The sequence below is a fragment of the Pelobates fuscus genome, chromosome 3 (assembly GCF_036172605.1).
Source record: "Pelobates fuscus isolate aPelFus1 chromosome 3, aPelFus1.pri, whole genome shotgun sequence".
Classification (NCBI taxonomy): Eukaryota; Metazoa; Chordata; class Amphibia; order Anura; family Pelobatidae; genus Pelobates; species Pelobates fuscus.
Genome location: NC_086319.1, coordinates 424,860,734 through 424,882,973, shown reverse-complemented (window position 1 = coordinate 424,882,973; position 22,240 = coordinate 424,860,734). Strand labels below are relative to the sequence as shown.

Here is a 22,240-nt window from a genome sequence, read left to right as displayed (position 1 = left end):
GTACGTGGTTCGTGCGTATGACCGAAAGGTAACACAGAAATATAACGATTAACACAAGCGTTATGCCTATACATGGTTCGGCAGTTCTGGCCGTACGAATTCGCCAATGATGTGTAAGTATAGCAGGCGTTCATCTATTTTTTTGGCGCGAACGCTGAATACATGAGCGAGTACGGATACGTGTAAAGGAAAAAAGGGAGCCTACCCCTACGTTTTTAGGACCGAACGGAGGGAAATAGCCAAACGCTATTTCCTCACTAGCTTACGTGAGCTTGCCGGTCGTGACCGGAAGCCAGGTACCGCGACCGGGATGAAAACAGGTGGCAGGGCCGCAGAACGGACGGAGGATTTCGGTGGACACCTCTTGCTGCAGGAGACTGAAGCTGTGTGGTGGGAAGCTCGGACCCGAAGTGCTGGTGTCTATGGGGACAATCAGCTGAATGGCAGAGGTGAGTAGGGGCTGAGAGTTTAAGTAGGGGACTTACTCCTCCCACAAATCCAGGCCTAATGGCCTTTCTACATATATACACACACACACACGTATTATATATTTGAAAGCTTGGCCTGTAGTTGAGGGGCTTGAATTCCCTTAAAAAGGGCTGCCAATCCACTCCCACCTTACCGTTGCTGGTCTGGCGAGTCTGAAACGTTTACTTCCGGTTCAGACCGCCATTTTGGATTGTTTCTTACCTGTTTCCTCGTGGTCTCCTGGTCTGGTGCTTCCCTGGCTCTCCTTCCTGTTGCCGGCGTCCGCACAGCCCGTTTGTTACTTTGCCACTGCGTAAAAACCGTAAGTTAGGCCCGCCGTAAAGCAACCGCCTCAAACTTCCCAGCTTTACGCGGCGGAGCCCCGTTCGTTTAAAAAAGTGGTACTTTTTCGTTTTCATACAGTATGCCGTTCGGCTAAATTCCCTTAGCCACTCGCAGATGTTTCATATTACTTAATCTAACGAACACTATCATTCGGTTATATACATAACATTTCAGTTCGGTTTCAATTGACAATTAAGATGTATCCATTTGTATGTATCAATACTCTATCTAGTTAATTCGTTCATTACAACTACTTACGAAATAAGCACGAATTTCAAACAGTACTCCAGGGGAATTTTGCCCCTACTGGTTACATACGTTATTACAGTCACTTATAAAATTCTACTAAAACAAATATAAATGTTTAACCCCTTAAGGACACATGACATGTGTGACATGTCATGATTCCCTTTTATTCCAGAAGTTTGGTCCTTAAGGGGTTAAACCTGGATTGGTACCTGATTTTCCTCATACTCAGAGGTACTACGCCCCTCGGGCCAAATCATAGCTAGCAGCCTCGCACCATTGCAAAGAGAGGGCCTCACCTGTCACTCCCATTCTTTCTTATGCTTTAATTGACACCGAGAGGCCAACACCCCGCCACAACTTTCGGTGGCCTCAACTTCCCCTCGGGCCCACGCATAGATACTGCCTCTCAGGCCACTTGGCAACTAGCAGGGACTCATATGTCACGCTCACAAAGCATAATTATTTCCCCATATTTCACAATATGTTTTAGCATATTGTAGTGAAAAGTCTTCTGAAGGTATGAGGGAATTTAAACTTGGGGAGGTGGAAGAGTGAGGCGCTGAGAAATCGATTATTAACCTCTTTTTGTTATTAAATTTGCCCGTGGCTATACCTAGTGGGCTTGTTCTCCAAGAAGTGAATGGTGGTGTGGTGAAGGGTCCTATCATAAAACCGTATTCTACTTCTTTGTTGAGAAGATCTTTTAGACTGGCTGGATCTGTTATCGCAGACTTTAGGTTGGGGCATTCTAGTATGCCTGAAGGGAGTGCTACTAAACCTGTGTGAAAGCCTCTAGTGAAACCAGAGATAAGAAAGTCAACCAGCTGTGAAGAAGGATGTTCAGTCAAGTAACGTTGTAAATTGGGTACATTTATTGGGGTCATTGCTTTCTTAGGGAACAGTTTGTTTGGACACATAGTTTTTGCGTGTGCTCTAAAACAGCAAACGTGGAGCAGTCTACAAGCGCTATAACTACACCCCCCCGCATTGAAGTTATTCCAAACTTGTGCTTTCCCGAGAAACACTATAGGCCTCCCTAACTTGTCTTTCACTTCCCTCTGACTTGTGTTAGCAAGATAGTCTGGATTGGCTTTACTAGTAGACGGACCATCTATATTACTAGGACAAAAATTTGCTGTATGAGAAGCTGAAGAACATATTGCACATACTGGTGTTTTAAGCCCCGCGAAATGTCTACAGAACAATTCTGTGTCCAACTGACTCAAGTCAGTAGGAGTGTTGTACTGAGCCAGTGACAAGGCTGATCTGGCCGAAAATGACTTATGGTAGTCGTAGAACGCGTAACCGCTATATTTGTAAGCTAGTTCCACCAGCTTGTGCATATATAGGTCCAGTTCTTCTCTACGGTGTGGGAAGGAAGAGCAAATTACATCACTATATAACCCAAAAGCTAACACGAATTCAGGAATATTTAGCTTCTTATTAAGCCTAGGATCTCTAGATTTTATTACCATGGATATATCGTCGAAATTGTAAGACCTATTTTCGATTATATCCTGTTAGGCAATGAGGAGGGAAGCTAGATTAACATCTTTTCCTTCTAGTATGTCACGTTTTAGATTTTGTGGAGTCAGGTGTACTGGGTTAATAATATTCGATCTTTTGGCAGGAATAGGAGTGGAGTTACCTCCTGAGCTTGTTTCAAGTTGTCCTAGTGGCATTTGTACTTCCGGAATGCTAGTTTGACTAGTGGCTTCCAGGTTATCTAACCTGTTGTTTATAGTAGCTACAGAAGCTACCAAAGAGGTCATCATACTCCGTAGTTCTGCCAAACTGTTTTGTATTGTACATTCAGAACTAGGGCCTGGAAAGGGAATGTTTCTTCTATTCAGTTCGGCTGTGATTTTTGGAACAGTCCAGGATCTGAAGCTGGATGTCGTACTGGACTGTCTTGGCTGCGCACTAGACCTGGACGGGGTGCTGGCAAGTGATAGCTCATCGTCTCGTACTGAAGTGTTAGACATGCTATGGGCATGAGAGGAAATGTTCATGTTAGGAAGTTTTTTTATGTGTGTGCTGGCTGACTAGCCGTGGCGAAACAATTACACGTGTCATGTGTCCTTAAAGGGTTAAGTTAAACTTATTAAAAGTATAATGTTTGTGACTAAATTGTGCCTATATTAAGACGATTGAGTGACTTGGCTCTTGTTCTGAATACTTATAACCTGCTGTTGAATAATCAATGTTTATTAGTTTAGAGGAGGAGTGAAGAGAGAAAAAAAAAAATCTTAAACGAAACGGATTATTACTGACCGAACCGTACTTGTGTAAATCAGCGTAATTGATAGTAAAGTTTTTATCCCTAGAAACGAACCCCATGACTTAATATGTTAGCAACAACTTGAGAGAAGATATACAGGTAAAAAAAAATGCATAAAATAAAACATGTTGAGCCACCAAATCATATCAATTCTGCATAAAATCTTAGATTTACCCTAAGAAAAACGAGATTAATAAAGAGATATTCTTGTAGTACCATATGTGAAATGTAGCTATTTAATACGAAAGATTAGCCGAACAGAGTACAGAATATTTTTTGCGGGTTTAAAAACAAATGAAACATACGAATAGAGCTGACATTTAATTATATTGCCGAAATGGTTTATACGAACGCTTTCCTGACTATTGATCCGTTGTTTTTTTACGAATGTAAGCTCCTATATAGCCGGATGACTAAATGCACGAAAGGATGCTTTACACGAATGAGCCTTGTTCGTATTATCGAAAAGACTTACAGTTGAGGTAGAAACTTGACGACTGGGTCCCGTTCATGTGTTATACTCACGAATCTTAGCGTGGCAGTTCCCGACAGTCGTTTAGGCGCTTCGTGGCAAAATGACGTCAGAGGTCTGCGTGAACCAGAAGCGAAGGCGGGAATTTCCGGAATCGACGAAGACAGATAAGCAAGGGGTTTACTGGGTTATATAGGCCTTAAATCCCTCCCACAACTTCAGGCATACACTTTATATATATATATATATATATATATATATATATATATACACATGCATACACACACACACACACACATATATACATATTATATACACATACACACACACACACGATATATATATATATATATATATATATATATATATATACATATTATATACACATACACACACACACACACGATATATATATATATATATATATATATATATACACACACACACACATTCTAAATATATAGTTAACTATTAACTACATAATAATTTTTTATTTTGTTAATTTTAATTTGAGGGACTTGTCTAACAACCCAGGCAGACAGTCCAGAGAATTTAATTTGCAAGCCCTATATTTAACCCTATAACTTTCCAAAACACCATAAAACCTTTACATGAGGGACATTGTTATACTTGGGAGACTTTGCTGAATACAAATCTGAGTTTTTCAAAGCAGTAAAACTTATCACGACGATGATATCACCAGTAAAAGTTCAGGTTTTGTGTAAAAAAATGCAAAAAAACAAATATGAATGCTAAATTTGGCAAGCGTTTGTGGCTCAGTGGCTACTACAAAAGACTGAACATACCCCATTTTGAATACCCTGGCAAATAGTAATTTAAAAAAAAAAGAAATTGGCAAATCTTATTTTTGACCCTGTAACTTTCCAAATCACCATAAAACCTATACTTGAGGGGTACTGTTGTACTCGTGTGACATTACTCTACACAAATATGAGTGTTTAGAGCAGTAAAATGTATTATACTGATATCATTGGTGAAATGGCAGTTTATGTGTAAAAAATGCAAAAAACTAAATGAAAACACTAATTTTGGTCATGGTGGCTACTAAAAAAGAGTGGACATACCTCATTTTGAATACCGTGAGTTGTCTTCTTTAAAAAAAATATATGGTTTGATGGGGGTTTATTACATTGGCCGGCTTAACAAATTTCCCAAAGAGGACCTGGGTGCATGCTGACCAGCTGAGAAAATTCCAAGTTGTAAAACTGGAATGCGCACCCTCAAATAAGGTCTTTTAGCCCCCAGAGAACCCGACACACCTATACATGGGGGGTATCACTGTACTCAGGAGATGATGCTGAACGCATATTGGGGTGTTCTTTGGAATTCACCCTTAACCCCTTAAGGACACATGACATGTGTGACATGTCATGATTCCCTTTTATTCCAGAAGTTTGGTCCTTAAGGGGTTAAAGATCTCCGTACATGTATTCTTAAATTGCTATGTGGGTCAAAAAAATCACTAATTATTATTATTATTTTTTTTAATTTGGCATAGATTGGTGGTAAAATGGTTGCATGAAAAGAGTCAAAATACCCAACGTTTAATACCTTAGGTTGTCTTCTTTAAAAAACGATATACATGTGTAGGGTTATTAAGGGATTCCTGACAGATATCAGTGTTACAATGTAACTTGCGTTAATTTTGAAAAGAAATGGTTTGTAAATAGCAAAGTGCTACTTGTACTTATAGCCTTATAACTTGCACACAAAAAAAACTAAGAACATGTTAACATTGGGTATTTCTAAACTCAGGACAAAATTTAGAAACTACTTAGTAGGGGTGCTTTTTGGCAGTTGTAGATGCGTAACAGATTTTGTGGGTCAAATTTAGAAAAAGTGTGTTTTTAAAATATTTTCATCATATTTTATAATTGTTTTTATAGTAATTTATATGATATTATGTAAATAGTGGTATCTTTAGAAAGACCATTTAATGGCGAGAAAAATGGTATATAATTTGTGTGGGTACAGTAAATGAGTAAGAGGAAACCTACAGCTAAACACAAAAACCGCAGAAATGTAAAAACAGCCCTGATCCTTTTCGGTAAGAAAATTGAAAAACGGTCTGGTCACTAAGGGGTTTACACCAAATACAGTTAAAAGTCTGTTAAAAGCAGAGCTAGTTTGCTGCAATCTCCCGGATGCACTCGGTGTCTGGATTAAAATCAGTCCTTTCGGATTGAAACCTTTACAAAGCATAGGATTCGTAAGATTTACAAATCATTGGTTTTAATAACATTCGGGGCCGAATGCATGCAGGATGTACTGTTGAAAATGGTATACTGCAGGTTAACCTAATGTCCGACAGGTGGTCAGCAGGTGTGAAGACTAAATAAATAAGGGGAAACCTGGAGTCATCCCACCCGAGATTCCCACCCATTAATTGCAGGTGGGGGCTATAATTCTAATATACAATAGGGTGCGGACATGTCATTTCCCTCCCCCCCAAAATTGCCATTGTTACCCCCTGGGTGTCTATAGGTTCTAATTCACCCCCAAAAAAGTCCCCCCCCAAAAATGTAGGGTTTAATATATTTTTGGGAGGATGAACAATGGCAGTAGGGGAGAGCTGAGGTGGGGGGCACCTGCCCCCCTGTTTAAATAGTTAGAGCCCACACCTGACAACCATAGGTGAGGGGTGGCATGGGGTGTTTAATTATTTGGAGCCTCCCACCCACCAACTTTTGGTGGGGACTGTGAAACCCCTGTTCTCCCCTGGTTAAATTATTTAGACCCTCCATCCACTGCTCATGGATGGTGGCTGGGGTGTTGACATTAAGCCCCTCCCTAGTATAAAATTAGCAGCCCCACCTGCATACCATCGCTGGGGGAGGAGGACAGTGGAAATTTACCATGGGTGGTGGAAAGGGGTGGACAGTGATCTGCTCATCCTCGATTATTTAATTGCATGTTCTCTACTCAATACTCATGGTTGCAGGCATGGGGTTGGACTATGTCCCCATGGTTACTTTACATTACCCAAACCGGGGATGAATGAATATAGTGTAAATATTTCCTGGCCTTTCCTGCCCATCTCTCCTACACCCATTTCATGTGTCTGTTGGGGTAAATGAGTTAGTGGGAAGATCAGGTTATGCTCCCAGTAAGGTGAGAATCCATCTTACTTTGAATCAAACTGGTAGATCGTTCCATCAATCCATTTCCAGTCCTCACTTGCATCTGTTAGGCCGATCCATGTGTATTGCTGTTTGGCAATGCTCGTTACATAATCCTAGGTGGGAATAACAGATTCATTATTTTGCTTATTGATATCTGAGATTAGAGAATTATTATCAATCCAGCATTAATAACCCCTTATCTGTGAGACTGGAATTAATATAAATTTCTCTGGGACCTAGGAAGTGGCTTAGATACTCCCGCCAATCCTTGTCCTCCTATTGTTCTCAATAGGGACACTTTGCCTATCCCATATGTAACGGAGCACCTGTACCCTGAGTGGTACCTCCACTATAGATTCTCCCAGGTCCCGAAGTGAAGCAGGGATTATAAGCAGAGATAAGTGAGCTTGCTTTTACTTAAACTAATTATCTCCCAGGTACTAGAGTTACAATAAATGAGACAAAAACACCCTAAAATAATATATTATTTTTAATTATAATATTGATAGAAACCCCCACAAATACTATATCCCAGGATAGCCCAGATCTGAGCGCCCAAGTTGTCCAAATAGCGCTCAGATTCATGTAGTATAGCTGAATCACCACCAAGGTAAAGTTTTCCCCCTGGCCCGTAGGGAGTGAATGTTCTCCTTGTTCAGGAAAGTCTTTTCCACGAAAAGAGATTGTTAATAGTGAGTTCATCAAACCATAAAGCCTTGATTACTTGGCCTTTTTTGGATAGGGAATTAGACGCCTACTAGTAGTTTAATTCATGAAATTATAGAAGGTCTTGTGCATTTTACAGATGAACTCTCACTTATTGGATTGTACCACAATCAAACAGCTAAATAAAAGCAGCCATTAATTCTGCATGCTGTGAAAGGAACATCGTAAAGCACGAAAGCAGGAAAAATAAATATAAACCAACACACAAAATGCAGAAATCTGTGAACATGCAGCAAACAAAATACGCCCACAGTGTCCGTCCTCGCACCACTTTCAACAATAACCCCAAATGGGAGTTTGTACAATGTGACCCTTCTATTCTGTGTTTGGAATCTGTCGTTTTTCAACTGTTTAAAGAAATTACGATTTCAAGAGAAATTAATACTTTTAGAACTGGGGCGGAAACACTTCTTCAGCTGTCACTCACACACTAACAGTAAATTAGACACTAACAGTCAGACACGAACAGTAAATTAGACACTAACAGTCACACACTAACAGTCACACACTAACAGTCAGACACTAACAGTAAATTAAACACGAACAGTCAGACACGAACAGTCAGACACGAACAGTCAGACACTTACAGTCAGGCACTAACAGTCACTCAACACTAACAGTTACTCAGATACTAACTGTAAAGTAGACACTAACAGTCAGACACTAACAGTCAGACACTAACAGTCAGACACTAACAGTAAATTAGACACTAACAGTCAGACACTAACAGTCAGATACTAACAGTAAATTAGACACTAACAGTCAGACACTAACAGTAAATTAGACACTAACAGTCAGACACTAACAGTCAGACACTAACAGTAAATTAGACACGAACAGTCAGACACGAACAGTCAGACACGAACAGTCAGACACGAACAGTCAGACACGAACAGTCAGACACGAACAGTCAGACACTTAGAGTCAGACACAGTCGGGCACTAACAGTCACTCAACACTAACAGTTACTCAGATACTAACAGTAAATTAGACAACAAACTCCTACTCCCAGCTCTCTTACACTGCTCCCCCACACATAGCTCTTACACTGTACCCCAATCCTTGCACACTCACCTTGTGTACATTTATCTCCTGCACTCATCTCTCATGTTCCTTACTGAAATGGATCTTATATTTATGTATTTTTACACAGGCCCTTCGTTTACTAACCTGCTCAGCATCTGAATTAATCACAACAAGGTGAGACTCCTTAGTTTCACACAGTTTTTTGGCGTCATTCCAGGATTTACCAACTTTGGAGACGTAGTAGCAGCTCAGAGTAAAGTAAGTCCAGCCATCGGGACATGAATTTTCCAGAGAACCTGATACAGAAATGTCAGCAGCCCATATAATAGAATGTGTGAATACAGCATCGACAATAGGAAACACAAACATTTATACATCAACACACAAACACAGACTGACTCCATGACTGTAAGCAGACACTGGCACATTACCACAAACATAGACACACAGAAATATGATGACACAATGAAAAAAATAGAGGTACTGATACAATGTAACGCATACATAGACACACTGATACAATGTAACACATTCAGAGACACATACTTATATAGTGAAACACATACAAATACACACACTGATACAATACAACACATACAGACACACACTGATACACTGAAACACATACAGACACACACTGATACACTGAAACACATACAGACACACACTGATACATTGAAACACATCTAGACACACACTGATACACTGAAACACATACAAACACACACTGATACACTGAAACACATACATATATACACTGATACACTGAAACACATACAGACACACATTCATGCAATAAAACACATACGGACACACACTGATACTCTGAAACACATACATATATACACTGATACACTGAAACACGTACAGACACACATTCATGCAATAAAACACATACAGACACACACTGATACACTGAAACACGTACAGACACACATTCATGCAATAAAACACATACAGACACGCACTGATACACTGAAACACATACAGACACACATTCATGCAATAAAACACATACGGACACACACTGATACTCTGAAACACATACATATATACACTGATACACTGAAACACGTACAGGCACACATTCATGCAATAAAACACATACAGACACACACTGATACACTGAAATACGTGCAGACACACATTCATGCAATAAAACAAATACAGACACGCACTGATACACTGAAACACATACAGGCACACACTGATACAATGTAACACATACAGGCACACACTGATACAATGTAACACATGCAGACACACCATGATACATTTAAACATATTCAGAGACAAATTGTTAAACAGATATAGAGATATGTGGTTGTACTCAGTAATAGCAAGGCTATACCGAGAGACACAGTAATAAACACTAATAATTAGACATGTTTCAAATTTGTTCATTCATCAGAAACGTATATGAATGAGTCGCAATTTGAATAAATTAAATGAAAAATAAATTGCTTGCTGGATGAAATTAGTCCGCCCAATTCATTAATTGTTTTTTTTTTTAATTACTAGTATAGAGCTAGTGCCTTCCTCTGTGTGATTTAATATGTTAAAAAATGGAAGCACCACCTAACCACAGAATCCAAAGCCTTCACCACAGAGGGAACAAAACGATATCCAAATCTACGGGTCCAAAAGTACAGACTATTATAATGTTACCCTGCGGGAAGCCATGATTAGGACGAGATGTATCCTTGATGATCCCTCTTCCTCTCTGGGCACAACATTTGTTGTGCATTTCCTGGATTGATGGGAGCTGGACACCAATGATGTATTGAGCAGTATTTACTACTTATTGAGTGCCCTGATCAAAACGGACATAGAAGGAAAATATCATCAGTGTCAAGATGAGGGCCTGACGGTCGGGATTCAGTCAGGATTTGAGTTCTATGCCACATCCGGCAAGAATCATTCTTCACAAAATTGTTCTCCACTTGTTTATGAAGATAAATTCACAAACAAATTAAAATTCCTGCACTCAAACTCCCACTACTCCTGGGCAGCAGCAATGACCATAGTACACATCAGCCCCAATATATGGAATAAAACCAAACAAAAAAGTTACCTGCACACTAACCCAAATCCCTATGCATATTTATAAAAATTGAGGATTTTAGTTCCACTCCTATTGCCATTAGATGTAATGCATCAGTGCTGCCACCCATCCCATGTGTTCCCTATTAAGTATATAGGGGTGTATATAAAACATACCCATCTCTGTCTCATTAGAGATATCTGTAGTGGAATGTATTAAGCCTGTCCTGTAATATTCATATGTGACTGTATTTGTTATTGTATTCATGTGGTCTTTTCCCATTGCTATGGTACTTATATACATTATTCGTATGTTATTCGGTAGTTTCCATCCGTACTCTATACGAATGGAAACTACCGAACTAATGGACCACCCCTGAGAGAAGTGTGTCGGCTATTAAGTGCTCACACTTCTCTGACCGCAAACTAATAGGCCCTTTATGGATGTATCTGGGTGGCCGACATTCGGTATGCGTACACGTGGCGGCGGCCATCTTACGCATGAAAATCTCAGCGGTGTTTGGTCGTCGAGTGTCTGGAACTCAGATCGGACACTCGATTACCCGAACACCGCTGAGACCTCCAGAGCTCCATAACTCCCGAACGGGAAGTTTAATCAAAACCCCGTTCGGTAATTTTAAAGGTACCGAACGAGGGGATTCATATGAAGGGAAAGTTAAACATGGATGGCAGTATTTTCTATGTATTTTATCTCCCGAACGAAGACCGACCGCAGGGCCAAAATGCATGGAACCCTTTCCGGATACCACCTTGTGTGCGGTTGGTCAAATTACACCCTCCACCTATCTCCCGAACCCCTGGTCCGATCTGGGTGAATTTTGGATATGTTAGTCACCCAGATCAGGGCTATCAGGGGATACCATTTAAATAACTGTACCAGGCTGTTTTGGGGTACATCCAGAATAGGGGTAAAAGTATGTAAGTTATAAGTGGAATATGTGTCACACTGAGGGGAGGAGAGGTATGGGAGGTAACTACTGTACTATTGGATAATGTACTAATTACTGTAAATCCCTCCCTTGCATGGGAGAACCCTTTATAAGAAGGTTGTGTGATTAAAGATTTCAGTTCTGCTCCTGATGCTGTGTGTCGTCCAGTTATTGGGATTGCTGTTGGGATATTGTTGGATTATTTTGCCTGCTGGAATTACTACTCTTTGGATCTATAATACTTGTTCCTGAGCCTCACTGGGATCTTAAGTGGAGAATAGCTGTGTATACCAGCACTCCGCTACAATATCTTTGCCAGAAGCTCATGGAAGCAAGGTGATTAGTCAGTGTAGGACCCACCTGAGAGATTTGCCTTGATGTGGCAGGTGGGCATTTCCCTCTAATGGCCATTGGAGTAAATAAATAACCGCCATTTATATAAATATACGTAGGGATATAGGCTAGAGTGCATGTAACTTTTTTTTCCCTTTGGTTTTATTGTTTATAAACATATTTTTATGAATGTTTGTTTATATTTACGGTATATGGATTTCACCACATGTTCAAGGACAAGCCACCAAAGGCTAGTTAATTCCATTGGGAACTAAGTGTCCTGTGTGGATTTTCAGGGATCCCGGGAACAGAGTTCTCAGACATGTTGGCTGACTGCACTGGCCCCTGATCTCTGGCACGTGTAAAGAAAGAGCTAGGCCAAAGAGCCACAAGTGTTGTTGTAAAGGAATGATGGCTGTATGGATAAGCTGTTAATCACAAGGGAGTATGTGTAGAATGTTGGTCATTATTTACATCTATCCAATCAGAGAACACATCAGACATGCCCCATCAACACCTATAAGTGACTTTTTTAAAAGTCTCGAGTAGGACATCTGAATTGGACTCCTAGTGTATAATAGTCTTACAATCTCATTTAAAACTTCACCTACAGCTACTTTTGTAAGTAGCCGCTAGGCTGTAAAACATGTGACAAGGTTGGAATGAGCGCTCTGCCAGGAGATCTGAAGGTTGAGTGACCGATGGTTTAAGCTCAGGAGTCAGGATACTTAATCAGGGAGCCAGAGAACAAGTTGTGATGGACCGCTTGGTACCCCAACTGGGTACCTCTGCCAATCGCTGCTTCCTAGTAGCCTGGAGTACTATGAGCACAGCACCGGACACCATAAGCACTGTAGCCCCTTAGCCGCCGTAGCTTGGCTGGGGTCACGCTGTCCTCCACCCACCCTGGACCCAAGCCCAGGATTCAGCTTCCAGTGGTTGGACTTCTCCTACTCCAGAGAGTCTAGCAGGTATAGCTGTGTAGCTCTTTCAAGAGCTAGTGATTATAGCCAGTATAGCAGTCCGAAGCAGGTATAACTGATATAGCTGTTCCCTACAATCACGAGACGAGGCTCTGTGTTGAGGGTGAAGTGAACTGACTTTAATGGGACAACACTTGGCTTTTTATGACAGTCCCCATGCAAGGGGCACTCCCCCCTGGACCTGAGAGTATGCCACAACAGAAACAAATACACACACATTGGCTCTCAGATCCAGGACACTCCCATACAAACTAGGTCAATCCCTCCTCAGTACCTGGAAGATAATTGAGTCAAGTACTGTATTCAACTTAATTATCTCCAGACACATAAACGCACATTGTTACAAAAAAATGAAAATACCCCCAAAACACATGAAACACCCACATCCCCTGATAGCCCTGATCTGGGTGACCAACATATCCAAAAATCACCCAGATCGGTTCAGGGGTTCAGGAATTTCCTGGAAGTTAAAGTTTGACCGACCACACGCATGGTCAACAACTGATGTGGGTTCTACTTGTGGAGTTTGTAGGAACATCAGTAGATATTCAGACAATGCATCATGAATGCTACCCGACATGTCAAGTAATGACTGCCATTATTCATTCATAATTACCCTACGCACACTCCCCAAAATGAGTACCAGCACCAGCAATACACATTGACATCACCGTGGACTTTCTAGATTAGATCTCCAGATTATGAATGTCATTTCAGCCAAATCTACGACAGTGTGTTATAACAGATTTCAGAGGAAAAGAAGACACGTTAAACATTGTCTACTGACCATTAACTTGCAATTTCTTCAGTTGAGAAACCAGTTTCCCCAGACCCGATATCACTCTCTGTATCTCAGACTGCAATGTGACTGGAACAAGGAAAATGTCATCATTTCATATCTTATACACCATAAATTTCTCAATCTCCACTCTCATCACCCCCTAAATATCACCACACCTCGCTCTCCCCCAAACACCCCACATCTGTATCTCTCTCCTCACTTAAAGATAGTTAGAACCAGCATACGTCCAATGATTTCCACAAACAGGGCGTCCAACCCAGACCAGTATAACGTCTAATATAACCTCCACACCTTCTTAGTGCTTGAGTGTTTCATTCATCCAACAAGGCCAAATTTGACCGCAAGAGGGAAACTCAAAGGCCAAGTACTTCTTGTACGAATGAAACAACCAAGCACTAACTAGTTGTTGAGTTAATTTCTCTCTCTAACTCCCCACGCCTGTCTCTCTCCCTCTACATTCACTCCCTCTCTCTAACTCCCCACGCCTGTCTCTCTCCCTTTACATTCACTCCCTCTCTCTAACTCCCCACGCCTATCTCTCTCCCTCTACATTCACTCCCTCTCTCTAACTCCCCATGCCTGTCTCTCTCCCTTTACATTCACTCCCTCTCTCTAACTCCCCACGCCTATCTCTCTCCCTCTACATTCACTCCCTCTCTCTAACTCCCCATGCCTGTCTCTCTCCCTTTACATTCACTCCCTCTCTCTAACTCCCCACGCCTGTCTCTCTCCCTCTACATTCACTCCCCCTCTCTAACTCCCCATGCCTGTCTCTCTCCCTTTACATTCACTCCCTCTCTCTAACTCCCCACACCTGTCTCTCTCCCTTTACATTCACTCCCTCTCTCTAACTCCCCACGCCTATCTCTCTCCCTCTACATTCACTCCCTCTCTCTAACTCCCCATGCCTGTCTCTCTCCCTTTACATTCACTCCCTCTCTCTAACTCCCCACGCCTGTCTCTCTCCCTCTACATTCACTCCCCCTCTCTAACTCCCCACGCCTGTCTCTCTCCCTCTACATTCACTCCCTCTCTCTAACTCCCCATGCCTGTCTCTCTCCCTCTACATTCACTCCCTCTCTCTAACTCCCCACGCCTGTCTCTCTCCCTCTACATTCACTCCCTCTCTCTAACTCCCCATGCCTGTCTCTCTCCCTTTACATTCACTCCCTCTCTCTAACTCCCCACGCCTGTCTCTCTCCCTCTACATTCACTCCCTCTCTCTAACTCCCCATGCCTGTCTCTCTCCCTTTACATTCACTCCCTCTCTCTAACTCCCCACGCCTGTCTCTCTCCCTCTACATTCACTCCCTCTCTCTAACTCCCCACGCCTGTCTCTCTCTCTACAATCACACTTGCTCTAACTTCCCCACACCTCTCTCTCGCTCTCTCTCTACAATCACACTTCCTCTCTCTCTAACTCCCCACCACATGTCTGTCTGTCTCTCTCGCTCTCTCTAACTCCCCCACACCTGTCACTCCCTCTACATTCACACCCTCTCTTGTTTGTGGTGTTTTGTAATTATGTAATATGTATTAATTTTATCATGATGCATGGCCTGTTTGCATATATATACATCATGTTTAAATCTGTACCATGTACTCCTATACTCTCCACTGGCCTTTATGCTGCTCTCTCCACAGCTCCCTCTGTCCTCATTAGTCTTTGTTTCTCCCCTTTCCACACTCACTCAGTCCTATTATAGATTAAAAGCTCAATCTATTCTCACCTGCGGATTTGTCACTGATTATCTTCTCTACAGACTTGTCAATCTTTAGTACAGATCCATCTATTTCTTTTATTTTATCCATTATTTTACTGTCTGTGGGTAGACAAATTAACAGAATTACAAAATTACCATCATGATTTTACCCTTTCACCCAAATATAGCCACACTCACCATCCTGAGACAAGCGATCAATTCGTGAGTTTACACTCACACTCAGGTTACCCAACTTGTACTCTAGGCTTCGATCTGGTTCAGAAGCTCCTGAGTCTGTAGGGAATAAATTGATACATTCTTGGATCAGTGATACGAGTCTCATAAAAAGTGGAACACCGGGGCCACCAAAAATAACATATATAAATATAGAGTGGATCAGGCGAGTGGACTTCTCAGATATCGCACAAGTCTACACTTTTTGTTTGTAGAAAATTCTTTCACAACACATTATGTCAGCAGCTCTAATGGGTGAAAATGTTCCTAATTTTTGTGTGAAGCTGTTGGAGTAATGATGATTGACCATCCTTGCAAGACGTGAGTTCTCCACTTTCCAAGTCCATTATTGGATTAGCTACACGGTGATCTCAGCTTTGTGAGTACAACAGCGAGCTATCATCTGAAAAAGCTCCAGGGGAGTAAACCTATTCTTTCGGCAGATTTTCATAGCAAGTGTAACCCAGGTAATTAGCTACCTATTAATAATATTAGTCATATTATAATAAAATAGAATTTCCCAGTTCGCTGCAGAGGAATTTTGCTAAATTAGAGTACCGGGCAGCCAAGCAGAAGAGATTTACTGTAGAAAATGCATTTTTGGGTGAGAAATGTACAAACAGCACATATCCCAAATGGCTCTAAGTCTAAATAAAAGGAATCAGGAATTGCTAAAGACAACAGACTAGGCTACAATGTCAGGAAGCAGTTACTAAGGCCAGTAGAATATTTTCATGTATACAAGAGTTGTTAGTTACCATTTTCCCTTTATAAAACCATATAGGGTGCAAGATTTGGATACCTGTTTTAATGAAGGATGTTAAATATCAGAGGGCAGAAGTAGGCTACAAAGTTAATTGGGAAACTTACACTTTAACTATGAATTTTAACCTGTACATTAAGAAAGGTGAGAGCGAGGGATATCATAACATTATACAAATACATGCAGGGCCAGTACACACAGAATTCTGGTAATATGTTCATTAAACGAACTGTACAAAGGATACCATGTCACTGATTAAGACTTGATGAAAGGAGATTCCACCTAGAGTAGTGGAAATAAGTTCCTTACAGTAATATATATAAAAAAAAGCCGATTTCTCTGCCTACAGAGGTTGTTTTATGTTTTATCATATTCTGTACAGATATATCATTGAATATTCTAGGGCAAGCATAGGCAACCTTCGGCACTCCATATGTTTTTGACTACACCTCCCATGATGCTTTGCCACCATTATGGGTCTAAGAACATAATGAGGGATGTAGTCCACAACATTTGGAGTGCCGAAGGTTGCCTATCCCTGTCTAGGATATAATAGTTAGTATGTGGGGCAACAACAGTTTGAGGACATAAAGAAATTGTTTATCCCCATGTGACGAGACCAACCTCGCCACATTGCATTGGAGGAGTCTGGTTGCCCGCCTGCTGCCTTTGGATTATGGACCGGCAGCTAAAGGGTTAATTTTACTGTGCAGAAGGATTTATTTCTCCCTTTCTGCACAGCCGTTCGGTAGATTCTATCTACCGAACAAACAGCCTGTTTGCAACCTCCCCAGAGCCGTGGGAAGCCGCCGGCGCCGTTAATTGGCCACCCAGAAGCTGGAGTGTGCTGCCAATTTACCTCCCTGAAGCTGCGGTTAACCGCAGCTTAACTGCTTGTTACTGGGTGGCCGCTGTTACACTTAGCGGCCACAGGTGGCGGTGTTCTGGAGCTCCCCGGGCAGCCAGCGCTTTTCTGCCCGCTTTCATGCACCAAAATCGGACACTTTTACGTGCAGGCACCGCTGAACCTCCAGCCCCTGGTTCTAATTCGTATGGATTTGGTGAATGCATGGAAATTCGGTATTTTATGTTGGAAGATTGTTATAACCCAGATAGCCATGCCTTGGAGCATATTAGTGTAATTAAAGACTTTGGCTCCATGGCAATTAAACTGTATTTGTGTGGTCTGAGTGCCATTCACCTAATAATGTGCACTCAGACCTGAGCTATCTGGGGATATGTTACATGTCTGTGTTTTATGTATAAAATGTGTCTCTATGTATTTTAAAGTGATAGTCTGTCTTTGTGTCCCCACGTGTGTAATGGAGTTTTGCCTTTGTCCTGGGAGATAATTGAATTACTTCTCCAGGGCAGAGGGGAGGAAGCCAGGATGCATTGTGGGGATGTTTTACTGCTGTATGTCTGTAATTGGTACTAGTCTGTCCGTTGTTACAGTCTTCCATCTGGTCCCCTAGGGGAGTGTCCACCACGTGGGAGACCTGCATAAATACAGGGGCAGGTAGCCCTCAATAAACAGACCATTGCTTGACCCTCAACACGGAGCCTTGTCTCATTCTTGGGGGGGATTCACTGTATGCTGATAGGGACTGACTGCCAGGAGTGTAAGCCGCTTGGGAGCTTTTCCTGTTCGTCTGCTAGCAGCTACTCGTGAGGTTCCAGTTCGGGAGTTTGGAGTGCTACCTTATTCCCTTGTATGCAGTTCGGGAGTTTGGTGCATTCACTTATATCAAATTCGTGAGTTTTGGTGATTTTACAGTAGCTGTGCCTGTCTGTGAAAAGGGGATTATCGCCTAAACGGATTTTAACCCCTTGTCTGCTGAAACGGTCCGTTACACCCCAAAATTGGAAATCACTTAAAATTGGGTCTTTACCATTTTTGGGGTACACAGCTGTTATATGGATATTTAACAGGCTGAACTGATGGGCTTGAGTCTTTTTCCAACCTATATCACTGTATATCAATGTAACTATGTGTACGTCATGCCTGTTAGTGACGGACCTTGATAAATGTGATGTCTAAAACAAAAGAAACAAGATGTCCACTTTTGTCCATAGGTTCCTTTTCATCTTTCCAGAATTTACTTTTGATAAAACCTCTGCAGAACTGTCTATATAAAGCTTTCTATGTCTCCCAGTTGCCCTAGAGGTGCCACTGATCTAGAGGTAACAGTTTAGATTGGTGGTAGCAGTCATTTCCCTCAATGTCTAGTGAGCTGACGATACCAGCCGTAATAACATGCATTTAGTTCACTGATCCATTCACTCATAATGTGTGTTTTCTGCTGATTAAGGAGAAGAAGACTTGTATGGCAGCCTACCGCATGTGTTGGTATAATGTAACGGCCATGGAAACTCATCCATCGGAAACCACTGATCAATGCCAAATACAGAAACTGATGAAGAATAGAAGGGAATTCTAGCAGTTATCGTCCCTAATACAATGAGTGTGAGTAAGTAGTGAGAGTTCCCTGGGTTTGAGTGACACTTACTGAAGTGAGACCGAGGCTACTAGGCCAGTTGACTTCGCTAAACCACCTCCATCACCTGGAATAGAAATGTATAAAGTATACAGAGACCCATTTCCCTCCCAATAACCGGACGACACACAGTCCTGGGGGTACAACAACACTTTATTTGCCACACTCAGCTTTATACTTATCCCTATGCAAGGGGTGTCCACCACACTACGACAATGTCCCCTCCCAGGGTCCTCCCCCTCCCAGAGATCTTAGGGCAGAAAAGGAACTCCAGTCTCTTTGTCCCCTGTTCTCACCACCCAAGCACAGGGATTCCATTTTCCCATGACAGGGGGTCCAAGGATCCTTCATGTCTGAGAGCCAAAAAACAGTAGAGGGGGATCGTTGTCCCTTTGTCTCCCAGGCTTAGAAAGCCCGTCACTCAGGGTCTTCCTCCCATGAGCCTCTATACATGGGAATCACAACGCAGGAAACCCCCCTGCCTCTTTGTTTCCCAGGTACAGATAGCCCATCAAACCCACCATTGTCCCCAAAGGGTGTCCACACCAACCCCAGGGACCCCCATAGCTGTACCTCCCTTGAACAGCCTCCTGTCACGACTACTAGTGTGGTCCAGCACGCAGAAACTATGTAAACATATACATATACAAGGAAAGGAAAAATAAAAGGACAGAGCGTAAACCGGACCTTAGAATGGCCGGACTAATATGCTAGAGACAGAGAATAGTCAAAGGTAAAGCCGAGGTCAAGGAAGCCAGAAAATACACAATACCGTAAACACAAGCCAAGTCAGGGAAACTAGAATTCAGAATAACCAGGAAAAAGCCAAGATCAGGATACCAGGAAATCAGATAAACAAATATAGAGCACTCTCAGGAAACCAGGAAATGGAAACCATGACAGGGCAAGGTACTGGGGTGAGTTAGGGATTTAAATATCCCTCTCTATGCTCTGATTGGTCAGAGGGCGACCTCTGAACCCAAAACGTGCGTGTGCGTTGACGTCGTGACGTCACGCACACATTAGTATAATTTCCTGGGGCGGGGCTAGTGATAGACGCGACCACGCGGTCGGCGCCATCTTGGATTTGGCACGTTGCACGTAAGACCTGGGGGAGCGGTTGCCGGCTCGCCGACGAGCGGGTAAGCTTGTGTTGTCGGCGAGGCTGTGCCGGTCGGGCACGGCCGTGTGACTCGGCGGGCCGGCGACCGCAACAGCACCCCCACTCGAAGACCGCTCACCGGGCGGGAAGGACCCGGCTTAAGAGGAAAGCGGTTGTGAAGCGACCGGACAAGACGGGGCACATGAACCCGGTCAGCAGGAACCCAACAACGTTCCTCGGGACCATAACCCTTCCAGTCAACAAGATAGGACAAGACACCTCTGGACATTTTGGAATCCATTATAGAACGAACTTCGTACTTCTCCTGGTCACCCACTACCAAGGGCGGAGGAGGTGTGGATATCCTAGTGTATCGATTGCAAGTAAGGGGCATGAGTAAAGATACATGAAACGTATTGGCAATCCTCATATGAGCAGGAAGTGCCAAGGAATAGGTCACTGGATTGATACGTCGGGTGACTCGAAAAGTACCTATGTACCGAGGGGCAAATTTCATGGAAGGAACCTTAAGTTTGATATGTCGTGTGGATAGCCACACCTTGTCACCTGGATGATAGACAGGATTGGCACCCCGTTTCTTGTCAGCTTGGACTTTCACACGTAACGAAGCCTTTTGCAGAGCTGAATGAACGGAATCCCAAGTATCATGAATAGATTCTAAACGGGTGTTTAAAGCAGGAATGTCCGTGTCTGAGGATGAGTCGCGTTGTTCCTGGCAAACTCAGCCATGGGTAAGAATTCATACCAGTTAGACTGATTGGCATTGATAAAACAACGTAAATAGGCTTCTAAAGACTGATTAGCCCTCTCTGCTGCTCCATTTGTTTGAGGATGATATGCTGACGAAAAGGAGAGTTCGATGCCAATTTGTTTACAAAAGGAACGCCAAAACCTAGCAATAAATTGGGTACCTCTGTCAGACACTATGCTTTTTCGTACACCGTGCAACCGAAAGATCTCTCTCAAGAATATCTGAACTAGATCTTGAGCAGACGGTAATTTTTTAAGGGGAATAAAATGTGCCATCTTCGAGAATCTATCGATGACCATAAGGACTGTATTGAACCCGTTTGAACTGGGTAGATCCACAATGAAATCCATGGCTAAATGGGTCCATGGAGCATTAGGTATGGGCAGTGGTTGTAACAGTCCAGGGGGTGATCTAGGAGGAACTTTAGAAACGGCACATATTTGACATGCCCCCACATAATCTTTGATATCGTTCCTAAGAGTAGACCACCAAAACCTCCTGGAGATAGCAGAGAGGGTTTTATGGACTCCAGAATGACCTGCTGTGAGGTTATCATGGAATAAATCAAGTACCTTCTTTCTTGGTGACACATACAGTTTATCCTGAGGTTTTCCCACTGGTGCCTGAGTTTGATCTGCTAGTATGGCACAGAAAAGTGGAGAAGACACTTCGGAAACTGTGGTGGCAATGAGGCATTCTGGAGGTATGATAGGAAATATCTCTTGTTCAGGAACTTCATCTGTCTCAAACTGTCTAGAAAGTGCATCTGCCTTTGTGTTCTTAGTTCCAGGTCTATAAGTAATTACGAAATTGTATCGGGAGAGGAACAATGACCATCTAGCCTGACGAGAGGACAATCTCTTAGCGTCCCCAATATAAGCCAAATTCTTATGATCGGTAAAGATCAAAAGTGGCTCTTTGGAACCTTCCAAGAGATGCCTCCATTCCTTAAGGGCAAGTACAATGGCCAAAAGTTCCCTATTCCCTATGTCATAGTTCTTCTCTGCAGGTGTGAGTTTGCGAGAGTAAAATCCACAGGGATGTAAAGGCGTATCAGGATTTTCTCTCTGAGACAGAATGGCTCCAACTCCTGTTTCTGACACATCCACTTCTAGGATAAATGGCTTGGTTGGATCAGGATGGGTCAGGACAGGTGCTGAGGAAAATAAAGATTTTAACTGTTCAAATGCCTCTCTTGCTTCCTTGGGCCAAGATATGCAATTTGCTCCTTTTTTGGTTAGATTGGTAATAGGAGAAATTACAGAAGAAAACCCTTTAATAAATTTGCGGTAGTAATTCGCAAAACCTATAAAGCGTTGTGTAGCTTTAAGGCCCTTGGGCAACGGC

General features: G+C 42.4%; 1 protein-coding gene across 1 annotated transcript in view; it reads right to left on the bottom strand.

Annotated features, from left to right (window-relative positions):
* LOC134601574 (asialoglycoprotein receptor 1-like) overlaps positions 1-22,240 on the bottom strand; it is a 70,266-nt gene that overhangs the window by 35,379 nt on the left and 12,647 nt on the right. Inside the window, exons 4-8 of the mRNA XM_063446097.1 lie at positions 15,723-15,818; positions 15,552-15,644; positions 13,807-13,887; positions 8,855-9,006; positions 6,965-7,071 (exon numbers count right to left, since the gene is read on the bottom strand). Coding sequence (XP_063302167.1) covers positions 6,965-7,071; positions 8,855-9,006; positions 13,807-13,887; positions 15,552-15,644; positions 15,723-15,818 — 529 coding nt within the window. The remainder of the gene's footprint in view (positions 1-6,964; positions 7,072-8,854; positions 9,007-13,806; positions 13,888-15,551; positions 15,645-15,722; positions 15,819-22,240) is intronic.